General features: G+C 40.2%; 1 protein-coding gene across 1 annotated transcript; it reads left to right on the top strand.

The window, feature by feature from the left end:
• Nucleotides 1–10338: 10338 nt before the first annotated feature.
• On the top strand, nt 10339–11881 carry LOC135704917 (alpha-amylase A-like). Its single transcript, XM_065226455.1, has one exon. The coding sequence runs from the start codon at nt 10401–10403 to the stop codon at nt 11874–11876; it is 1476 nt and encodes a 491-aa protein (XP_065082527.1). The 5' UTR covers nt 10339–10400; the 3' UTR covers nt 11877–11881.
• Nucleotides 11882–12737: the final 856 nt, after the last annotated feature.

Here is a 12737-nt window from a genome sequence, read left to right as displayed (position 1 = left end):
CCGCTATCCTAACCATGCAGCTGGAATAGTCGCTGTGTGATCCCGATGGGTGTATATGCAAGCAGTGAGGTCCATGACAAGGGTTGACATAGGTCTTCATGGGGCGCTATGTTCAGAGCTGGATCGCACAAGACGGAAATAACTCAACCGAACCTATTCCCACCGCAGTTTCCCAACTGGGTGACACGGTCAGGAACGTATTCTAGGGCCTGCCAAGGTTTTATGGGACGGAGACGGACAAGGCATTAGCTCAAACGTCGTTTCGGTCGGATCCACCCGACGGTACTAAGAGAATGAAATACCTTGGCCGCCAGCCCGTAGCATGGTTTATGTAAACGAGTTCCACTCGACTTAGTCCTGTTAGGGCCAGTGTGTCAGTACTTATACTTGCGATCTTACTGACATCGATCGCAAGGCGCCGTCTGGCGCATCCGCTCCTTTGTTGTTCGATTATCCAACTGGGTCAGTGCCGCACTGCACTACAGCACTGATGATCCATCGTTTCCAGGGTACACCACGAGGAGGTGAACAACTCCACACCCCTAGGTCTGCTGGGGTGAGAGGTAATCACGCTTACCACTACACCACCGGCGCCGCTAAGCATTAATTTTATTATTGGAAAAATATTATGCGCGTTCCTAATAGAAACTACGTGAAAACTTTTGGCGTAGGACTACGTCTTTGATTTCTATATGGGGTACACTTTGTGAAAACCGAAAATGGAACATGTAACAAATTAAGAAAGATTTTGAACGTTAATAACTCAGTTGCCCCTGGTCCAATTTCAATAATTTTATCACCAATCGATCAGAAATATGGCTACGCTTCGATAACGAATGTTGATTTTCAACAAGAAACTATTGGAAAACTGGTAAATGCCCAGCATCGTCCAACAGCGTCGAATTAACTAACAAATCCACCAATTACCTACATGCATATGCTGCTTCCCCAGCACAGTCGTCAGAGAGTAGTAAGTAGACGAAACAGGTCGAAGTGGCATTCGCCTCCGATCCTCGGGCCCGTGCGAATAGGGAGGATGGAATTGCGTAATATTTTGCACACTCATCGCCATATTCAGAACCAAACGCAAATTCTTCGAGATAACCAGCATTTGTCGTCTGGCTCGCCGTGGCGGTGTCTGACGTATCTCCGGTCTGATTTACGAGGTGTGCTGAAGGTGTTCCTGAAAAATGAGATCCGTGATGCTGTCACCTACACTAAACACGCCAAGCGTAAGCGGCCAAAATGTCATCTACGTTTTGAAGTGACAGAGACGCACTCTGTTTGGTTTCGGAGGTTAAATCATAACCAACATTGGCAACAAAATGGCTCTTTTTAGAGCCACCAAGCTTATTACAGTAAAGAGTAGGAATAGAATTCATCTGCCTGTTTGTCCATATTCAGAACCAACGATCACACTAAATGCTCATGTAATCAAACGAGAAGCAGGGGTACAAATTATTTTGATCAACCTTGATCAACTTTGAATCGCCACGGCTGGATATTTTCGATGGAAGAAGCAACAATCTAGCATCTAATTCGACGAAGACGGCAGGAAACATTTGTGAAACCGAGTTATTTACGAAAGAGAGTGTCGATGAAGAGAATCGATCAATGTAGATAGAACCTATTGAAAAGTGACGCGAGATTTGTTTTACTGAGCTCCAATGCTACCGACGCCAGGGAGGCAGCTCCCACACCTGGACCTTACCAATCGACCCATCAACTCAACCGGGGACCAACGGCTTTACTTCCCGAAGGAAGGCGTGAACAGAGATGTTATGCCTTAGAACATGCCGGTGGCGCCGACTGAGATTGGACCCAGGCCTGCTGGGGTGAGAGGTAATCACGCTAACCACCGGCACCAATATCCCTCAAGGTGATATCACGGCGAATGAGATCGACCCAAATTTGAGTTTAGTTATCTCAGAAATAAGAAATGAAGTGCAGAAACTCAGCGATGAGTAAATTTGCCTCATGTTTTCCCAGGTTTTTCCGGAATTTTTCAGGGAAAAATTCCCGAATTTGAGAAAAGTAAAGATTAGATTCACTCAGTCTATTGGTACTACTCCGAGACTGAATAAAATTTTCGTCAATTTCCTCATTTTCTGGCTGATTTTTTAGGTTTTCCACAGGAAACCATGAAATAAATTTACTCATCGCTGAGTTCCTGCACTTTTGGCGATTATGAGTGAACTATACTCAAATTTGGGTCGTTCTCATTCGTCGTGTACGCAAAAGGAAAAGAGCCAGTGTCGCTACTTGATAGCAAACTACTCATAATGGGAGGAGTCTTTGTAGCTTTTATACCACTTGGTTGCACATCATTCTGCTTTAACCTGAAAAGATATAAAAGAGCGCTGTTGTATGGCATTAGCTCATTTTCGCTTCGGACGGCGTGGTGAACAGCAGCAGCAGTAGGAAGGTGGTGGCTAGTCCACTCCTTCACACCTAACAAGCAACAATTGCCTGGTCGTGGCAAAAGAGGAAAAGTTCTTCGAGATAACCGCCATCGGTCGTCTGGCTCGCCGTGGTGGTGTCAAACGTATCTCCGGTCTGATCTACGAGGTGTGCTGAAGGTGTTCCTGGAAAATGAGGTCCGTGATGCTGTCACCTACACTAAACACGCCAAGCGTAAGTGGCCATGGATGTCCTCTTCAATAAAACGGCCCTTTTCAGGGCCATCAAGCTTACATCAGTAAAGAGTTGGAATAGAATTTATCTGTGCTTGTTTGTCCATATTCAGAACCACAAGCCCCCAACGACCACACAAAATGCTCTCCAGAGTTGTAATCTTGTAACCAAACTTGGAAGCAGGGGTGCAAGTGATTTTGATTGATTCTTTTAATCAACTTTCTCCTTGAAAAAAAAAATACTACAAATTTGGTACGCCTACAATTTAAAAACGGGAAGAGTTGAGATAATAGATAATTTATCAATTAAAAGAACTAAATGCTCTTCACATTTATTCCGTCCACTAGCGGTCCTACGTCAAGCTTTCGTTCGTGCCCCTAGGCACAGACCCTTCTACTTTTTTCAGTGAACGGTGGTGAAACATTTTTTGGAATAGGGTACAGAAACGAAAAGCGTTGAAAACCTCTGCTCTATATATTCCTCGTACGATCGACGCTTGAGTATTGTTCTGTGGTTTGGAACCATGATTTAATCAATGGTGTTAAGAGAATCTAATCTACCTACGTCACTTTCTTCGTTTGCGCTTCGTAGACTGTCTTGGGGAGATCCGCTTTGGCTGCCCAGCTACGAGAGCCGTTGTCCACTGATTAATCTAGAATCACTCTGAGATAGAAGAGACACTATCGCCGACCCCGACCGTAACAACCTAAAAATGCAACTACGGCGTACAAAGCACAAGCTACAAGACATACGGTGCGATCTGCGGGTTAAAGCGAGTGTTCAATAGAGATGCATTTGTTTTCAACTGCCACCTCACCCCCGATGTGTCTCTCCGGAGTTTATCATCCACTAACTCCAGTCGGGTCTGATAAGGAAGATTAATGTATTTATATTTAACGCTGTAACAATCATAATCAATGATTTTTCTGTATTTCAGAGCTACTTCCGATTGGACATTTGGGAAGCTTTGCAAAGTATAGTTCAGTGATCTTTGCAAAAAAAAATATATATATATATATTCTACAGTACAATATCATGGTCTGCCCGGTGAAAATAGTTCTCGATAACGAACCGACCAGTACGAGACGAAGAGGTGGACAGTGGACAAGGGGGATCGACCAAATGGCAGCCAAATGATTTAAATTTTTTGCGTTTCTTGATTTCGGACGACCTATGCTTTTAGAGTGCCTTTATACTTATTTTCGGGAGTGTAGCACGGACGTCTTTTTCGTCTTTGGCACCTCCACAGTTGTTAATTGAGAGCTTTCTAAGCTTGTACCATTTGTGCATCAGTATAATTGATAGGCAAGTACAATCATACTCTATGTCCAGGAGAGTCGATACATTTTTCAACCCGAAAAATTCCTAGACCGGACCGGGAATCGAACCCAGCTACCTCCAGTATGGTCTTTATCGCCTAAGCTAAGGGAGGCTAAACGAACGGACGTAGTGATGTTAAAATTTAGCCAATGACTTCGTTGATTTCATCTCGACGTAATCATTTTTGGGTACTTCTGCAAATTTAAATACCGTAGTACGTTTCTACCAATATCATACAAAAGTAATTGTACAATTAGTTGAAAACAACTGTGCATCAATTATCTATACATATCTCAAAGGCCACTACTGCGTCTCCGGTTATGACTGTCCCTTGAATACAACTTTTCTCGCTCTGGTTTACCCATGGGATCAAACATGTGCCTCCGAAGCTATAATTAGCGTCAATAATCTGCAGATCCTCCACACGCTTGCAAACCTTGCAACCGTATCATTTCTTCTGCTACGTTTCAGCACTAGAAGCCAAAAGAGCGACATCTGTTTATCGGAGGCAACGCCAAGTGATTTAATTAGAGTTGTTATCACACCTATAAAAACGCTCGTTCTTAGCCATCAGTGGAAAAGCAATAAGAATAGGTTGAACGAGTGTTAGCATAACTGCAAGACAAATGCTAAGAATCACACTTTTAAAGATAATGCTCTCAGAACATTTGTTTAACAGGTTACATAGACTCTTGCATCGTGAGGTTCAGACATTTCAAAGAGCTGCTAAGGAAAAAATCAAACAATGTTATAATTGCCTGAGTAGAGAAAAGTACAAGTAATAACTGAAAATAGCGAAAGTTATTTTCTTGGAAGCAATTATGGTCGCTTGGACGTATAAGTTCTATGAATAGATTTTTAAACTCCCATTTCAATAAGTGCTGCACGCCAACATAAACGTTTTTCATTCTGACATACGATATTAATGAAAAATTAGACCTTTGATAAAGATGAAATCCTTGATTAATTGAGAAAAAACTGTACACCGTCTAAATTTGACCATCTCAAGTCTACTGTCACATAACGAGTCTATCCTGATTGAAATGGCTTTCTACCACTTTTACTAGGATTTGTTCAGCAACTTATGCAGATTCGGTGTTTTGTGGTTAGGCGTGAAAGACGAGCGAAATAAATTAAATGTGGTAATTAGTCGCGTTATCTCAGGAATGAGTTTTGCCTCAGGTTCCCACTCTACATTGTCTCATTAATAAAACTTCACTTCTATCCTTTTTTCCATTGGATAGAAATCACCACCTCTTACAAAGAAACCCGGGAAATAGCCTACGACATTATCCATTTCGTGATTGAACCATATCCGGGAGCAGTGAACCAAGATCTCTTCTACTTGTTTTACGATTGACTTCCCGCTTGTTATTTTGTTGGTAATCATGTTCTTGTTATGGAAATTATCTCAACACGAAACGAGTGCAAGTTAAGTCATTCTTACGTTGTTTTATGATTGCCGAAGAAGATAACTGCGTGCGAATTTTATTTGCATTTCGTGCAATTTCCTGGAGAAATAAGATATAAATAAGTGCAATAACCGCGGCGGCCATCCGTCATATCGATGCACTGGATTATATTAATCGAAGCTGGCTGAATTAGAAAACTAGCGTAATTGAGTACAGCTTGAGGGGCGAAAGATGGATAGCAAATGCAGCAATATTTTAAAAACTTAATTTTCGCCATATGGCTTTTGCTGGCATTGGAAAACAATGTACTGCATGATCTCACTGAGAGCAATCGTTAGGTCGTAAACTTTTTATAGTTAGGTTGATTGGAAATTTTAATAAAACACTTGTCGATATAATGTTTAATAGTAAGCTTGAAACGGACGTATATAAATAGCGTGACTGATAAGCCAACCCAATTTATGATAAGGCTATGGGAAGTGGTGATAACCATAGCAAAAATACCGCCATTATTAATAATTGATTACTACACATGTAAAAGGTATAACTAAAATGAAGCTGAGTTTGTTCACTGACTACAGTGTTCGATAAAAAAGTATTTGAGCCTGAGCACTTAGTACCAAACCTGTTCCATATTTTGTTTTTGTATTATTTGTATTTATTTGTATTCTCTATTACAAATGACCAATGAATCTAAAACAATCAATGTGGTACGATTTAAAAAAGTATTTGTACAGATTAATCCAACACATAGTGATGTCATACTTTTCTTATGATTTGTTTAAGATTTTGTAAATCAGTGCTCGCTAAGCTGTCGACACAGGCACCTGGGTGTTTTTTTTTTCGGTGAGGGTCAACAATAGCCTGTTATTCGATAGCAATTATTATAAAGTTCGTTCGTTTCTGTCGTTGCCACGTTAGAAGCAAACAACTGGAGATGTCGGTGGATATAAAGCTGGATACACATTGTTTATTATTATTATAAGCATGATTTATCTGACAATATTTTGTCATAATGAATTAATGCATGAAAAAATTAAAATTAAAAATTAACAAATACGGCAATCTTTAAATAAAAACTCTTAGCGGTAATTTAAATCGAAGTAGGCATAAGCGTCATTACAGGCATAAGCCACGGTGCGGATATGTAGATTCGTTCATTCTATACTGTCGATTACGGGCTGCAAGTTACACTCACTCTTTCAGGCGCGTAAAAGTAAAGCTTTCCGAGTAATTCTGGGGAATCAGTTTCGCCGATAATGATTTTAGCAGCAAAGACAGCTTGCACAATGCGTCTTCTTCGTTCCTAATATCAATTTGAAGCAAATGACAACGACTCTCGTAAGGAGGCAAGTTAGCTCTATCATCCCAGGGAAAATACCAATGCGTATCGAACAAATTTTCTTTGCACAGTATTGAACCTAGCTATCCAGCTAGCTTGGTAAGGGCATCAGACGACTGCACTATACAGAAGACAACATATAAAGAAGACTGGCAACTATTCCAGCGTCATTGACATTTTTCAATAAATTGTAGTACTGTCTGATTAAAATGGCGTCTGAGACAAAATTGTTCAGAAAAGTAAAGTTATTCTGTGAAAAATTAAACACGGTAATTTTTTTGTTAGTAATTGTGAGTAAAAATATTCGGGTTTGATTGGTTACAATATCTCGATCATAGACTGTATGATATGATATGATGGGCTCGGTGACCTTAGAGTGACAGTTAGAGTTTTCGGAACAGAACATCATGAGTTTAATCTCTGGCCTATTCACATTCAAGATTCGTTGATCGCATTATTTATTAATATGCATACATTGTAATAACGATAACTCGAAAATCATTTAGTGATATATCGTGTTTTGCCTGTGTTTGCCTTGAGTGGCTCGGTTGAACTTGAATCTAACCTCCAAAATATACAACGCAGATTCAGTTCCATTGTTCGGTGTCGATTTTCATTGCCTCCCGGGAGCCCGGTTCTCCGAGTTCGGATGCTACACTTTCGGCGTGTAGTTCTATTGAGAGATCGGTCCGGTTGGTGAATTAGCCCAGGAACGTGTAGATAATGTGTCCGTTGCAAGTTTTGGTGGTGATTCGGTGGCCGACGTTGCCGTGAATCAGTAAGTTTTCCGCTTGCAAAAGTGCTCGGCTGCTGGTCCCTCGCCGGTGTCGGAGATTGCGAGCAATATGAACGATGCCTCGCTGGATACGCCCAAGACTGGACGGGTGGCCGCGAACTGTTCTTGGGGAAAGCACTACACGCGAACCATGGCAATGCAAGAAAATTTGTGTTCGTTAAAGGAAGTATTACGACAAAGGTGCATCACGTAATGAGATGCAAAGCTTAGAGAAAATCAAAACTACGGAACCCATGGATTGGAGGATCAAATTAACATGGTGACCCCAGTCCAAATACATTTTACAATTTAAAAACATAAACTAAATACGTGCCAGGTTTGAAAAGAATATTTTCGATCCTGGAAGCGTGTATGTAAGACCAATATGCATTTGATAATGGTAAAAAGGTAAATGAATCATTAAGCAATGACGATGTTCCTTAATATTTAAGTAAAAAAAATCTCCTAAAAATAGATCGGGTTGCTCCTTAAATGATTGATCAAAATACGTTAAAAATCTTAAAATGCTCAGTAAATATTTAAAGTACGCTCCCTAAAATAGAGAAAACTGTACATTAAGCATTTGAAAATGCTCCTTAGTATGCACCGCTTAGCACCATTTTTAAGTGTAATTGTACCATATATCATCGGAAAAGCTGCTGTAGAAAGGTTAATAAGTACCATGAAATCAGCTGAAATGTTCAGTAAAAATGCACAAATGCACAAAATGATTTACTGAACATTTCATCTGATTTCATGGTACTTATTAACCTTTCTACAGCAGCTTTTCCGATGATATATGGTACAATTATACTTCAAAATGGTGCAAAGCAGTGCATACTAAGGAGCATTTTCAAATGCTTAATGTACAGTTTTCTCTATTTTAGGGAGCGTACTTTAAATATTTACTGAGCATTTTAATATTTTTAATGTATTTTGATCAATCATTTAAGGAGCAACCCGATCTATTTTAAGGAGATTTTTTTTACTTATTAAGGATAATTTCATCTGTTTTATTGAGCAAAAGTAGGGCTGCCTTTCATAATGGTGATGCATACATGCGGGGCTTATTGTTAGTGATTGTAATCTCTGAATGGGCGTGAATCTCCAGACATTCTGAAATGGGTTGCTGAATCTGAAATAGAGCTATCACCTTCTAACTCCCGGACTAAAGCTGTCTACAATGACCATAAATGCGGCATTGTAGAGAGAGTTCTTCCATAATAACATTGCCGGACAGTGGGGGTTAGAGGGAATACACACACACACATGGTAATAACAATAACTCGATCATAATTGGCGTGTTTTGATTGCTTACTGAACAGAAGTCCGTGGGTTCAATCCCAAGCTCCTTCACGATATAGGATCGTTAATACATAAATTTCGTTATCCAAATCATATTGTTTACCAAAACGCATCCTGCTGGATACTCATCCCTTTTATCCAACATCCAAGTGATTCCTCGTGGAAGTGTCAACACATTCCTACCCATTCCTCTCTTGTCCTGCATTCGGATGTGGCCTGCGCTAGTATTGCCTTTTGTAAAGTATGAGATCATCAGTTCCTACACATTGAGGATGAATGCTAGTCCCAAGCATCGTCTATTGATTCTCTGTGTAATTACAGCTTACAACGATATCGTTTCGCAGCGCATTGACTCCACAGAACTTTTATCAAAATTAAATTTCCATGCACCATGCAACTCCGAAATCGAAATTTATTTGCCTTAAAACATCATCGCACAAATTATGCAAAATATGGGCCATTAAACCGCATGATGGCCTCTTATAATCAATACTGCGAAATCATTGACTTTACAATGTCTCGGCATAAACTAAAACAATATTTTTACTCCATAAGGCATTATAACTCATAAAAAATAGAAAAGCTGACACTGCTTAATTTTTATTAAAGAAAAAATTATACTTTTGTCCAAAGTTGACGAAATAAATTAATAAATTTAAGAAAACAAAACTGTATTCTTATATGTACTAGTCTACGTTGGTTGACGAAATAAATAAATATAAAAAAATATAAAAAATATAATTATGATCTGGCAATAACGGAATAGCATCCTCGGGCGGCCAATCATTCTCAATATTTAATTTGATAAGCTAAATTGGTCTAGATCCTTTTTTTTATTTATAAATTTTCTGTAATCAACCTCACGAATTTTTTGGCAATCTGAAATGAGTCGTCGAAAAAACTGCTTTTGAAATTTTAAAAAATGCATCAAAGTAAATTGTACCAATAATAAACACAGACTGGTTCCGACATCATCCGATGAGACAATTGATATATGGCACTCCATTTTACATTTGCTTTATTGCGCGTTTGAGAATCAGTTTTCTGATGTGATTGTTCCTAATATACCAATCTCAATTAACGATATCACGTTTTTGGAGAGTGGTAAGTGTATATTAGGGTAGTACAAAAAATTTCAGAACTTACCTCTCCAAATTGTTTTACTGAATGAAATAAGTGCTGTCTACAAACAATAATAATCAAGTTAGCTGAGATTTAGAGATGCTGCAAAGACGAAGAAGATGCAAATCGTTACAAACTTCATATTATGCCGTGATAATTTCAATTTTCGAACCTTTCTGAAATGAAGTCAGCCCTAGTACGATGAAGCGTTTCTTGCACTGCTACTTAACAGATTGAATTGATAAGTACGTTGTAACGATACAAGGTACACAATTATCACTACCTTTGCTTGGGGTTCGAGAATATTTTCATGTGTTATCTTTTTGGATTGTTGTGATTAGCGACCACCACGATTGAACATAATCCTTTGCACATCGTATTAAGACTGATAAGAATTATAGTATATAAGCCAAACCTTCAAAATTCGAGGTCAGTTGATTGTGTTTCGAACGGTAGTCAATTTGTGAATAAGCGTTCAGAAAGGTGAAAAATGAAGGTTTTGGCAAGCTTCCTTGCGGTAGCCTTGGCCACTTTGGTATCGGCGCAATTCGATACTCATCAGTGGGCTGATCGAAGCGGCATCGTACATCTATTCGAGTGGAGATGGAATGACATTGCTGACGAATGCGAACGGTTCTTGGCTCCGAAAGGATATGCTGGCGTTCAGGTTTCACCACCAACTGAAAACATTATCGTTTCTGGACGACCATGGTGGGAGCGCTATCAGCCAGCTTCTTACCATCTAAATACTCGTTCCGGCAGTGAGAGCGAATTCGCCAGTATGGTAAGGCGTTGTAATCAGGTCGGAGTAAGGATTTACGTTGATATTGTTATCAATCATATGGCTGCTATGTCTGGACAAGGAACCGGAGGTTCTTCGGTTGATGGATTGAACTTCCCTGCTGTGCCTTTTGGATCAAACGATTTCAACCCACGTTGTGATATTAACAATTACAACGATCGATACCAGGTGCGCAACTGCTGGCTGGTTGGTCTGCCAGATTTGGCTCTTGGAACTCAATGGGTTCGCGATAGAGTCGTTGATTTGATGAACAAGTGTGTCGGCTATGGTGTTGCTGGGTTCCGTGTGGATGCTGTTAAACACATGTGGCCTGGAGATTTGGAACACATTTACAACCGTCTTAACAACCTGAACACGGACCATGGATTCCCAAATGGAGCTAGGCCATTCCTTACTCAAGAAGTCATTGATCTTGGTGGTGAAGCCATTACCAAATACGAATATACGCATCTTGGAACGGTAACTGAATTCCGTTACTCGGCCGAAATTGGACGTATGTTCCGTGGATACAGCAGTCTGGCTTATCTTTCCAACTGGGGAGAAGAGTGGGGATTCTTGCCATCACACTTGGGATTGGCATTTGTTGACAACCATGACAACCAGCGTGGTCATGGAGCTGGTGGTGATAATGTACTCACCCACAAAGTACCCAAGAACTACAAAATGGCTACTGCTTTCATGTTGGCTCACCCGTACGGCATTATTCGTATTATGAGCTCGTTCTTCTTTAATAATGGTGACCAAGGACCACCACAGGACGGAAATGGAAATTTGATTCCTCCATCAATCAATGCTGATAACAGCTGTGGAAACGGATGGGCTTGCGAACATCGTTGGCGTCAGATCTACAATATGGTTGGCTTCCGCAACGCTGTCCGAGGTACTGGTTTGAATGATTGGTGGTCCAACGGTAACCAGCAGATTGCATTCTGCCGTGGTGGAAGTGGATTCATTGCATTCAACTTGGAGGGTTACGATATGAATGAGAATCTGCAGACTTGCCTTCCGGCTGGTACTTACTGTGATGTCATTTCGGGAAGCAAGGAAGGTGGAAGCTGCACTGGTGCCACCGTTCAAGTAGGTGGTGATGGGCGTGCCAGCATACATATTCCAGCCCAGGGCGATGATGGTGTTTTGGCCATTCATGTCAACGCAAAGTTATAAATTGATGCGCAGTTATTTGTATTGAGTAAATGAATTAGAAAATCAAGTTTTTAAATGGCTTACTAGAGAGAAATTCCAATGCATTGTCTGGCCATAAACGTGAGAAAACATATTTGTATTCGTGAATCAAAGTTAGCCCCCAACGAGAATAGAAGAACTATGAAACTGGGTATAGTTTCAAGATTTTGCACGTTGGAGATATACGAGTGAAAGTTTAGAATGCGATTAGGGTAGGGAACGGCTTAATCAGGGGGCGACTTTTTTCGTACGTTGAAGGAAAATGGGTCTAAAACTTCTACATATTGCTCGTTATCATAAATGTTCATGTTGGGAAGACACACTTAGGCTATCAGGTCGTTTTTTTTTTATTGCATGTAATATGCTTGAACACAAGTTATTCACTGTAATTTGAAGATTAAAAAAAAATCATCCAAGGGAGCATCCATTGAGTACGTCACGTTCTAACTGGGGAGGGGCGTTTACAAATATGTAACACGCAATGCAATAGCTACATCTAGCCGGGAAATGTAATATTCTATTACAGATTTGCATGATAAGTATGCAGAATTTGCAATGTTGCGCGCCATGAACATATTGTGTAATGTGGCTCCCAATGCAGCAGCTGGCACGTAGTAAAGAGTATGAAGGACTGAAACTGCAACTGCCAGCGATCAAGTGCAAAGCACTTCTCGTCAATCGCCATCTTCAAGAGATCGATTTCCTTCCCTATTACCAGCCTTTTCTCGTCCAAAATATTCCTCCCCTAAAGATCTTTTCTGCCTAAAACTCCTTTCTCAGCAATTTTTCTTGTATCCACCACATCCAACAAAACCCTACCAGCGATTAAATTCACCGTTTCTA

Source organism: Ochlerotatus camptorhynchus, unplaced genomic scaffold, assembly GCF_037179485.1.
Source record: "Ochlerotatus camptorhynchus isolate MF236.1 unplaced genomic scaffold, CSIRO-AGI_Acam_v1.1 ptg000251l, whole genome shotgun sequence".
Lineage (NCBI taxonomy): Eukaryota > Metazoa > Arthropoda > Insecta > Diptera > Culicidae > Ochlerotatus > Ochlerotatus camptorhynchus.
This window is presented reverse-complemented; position numbering and strand designations above follow the sequence as displayed.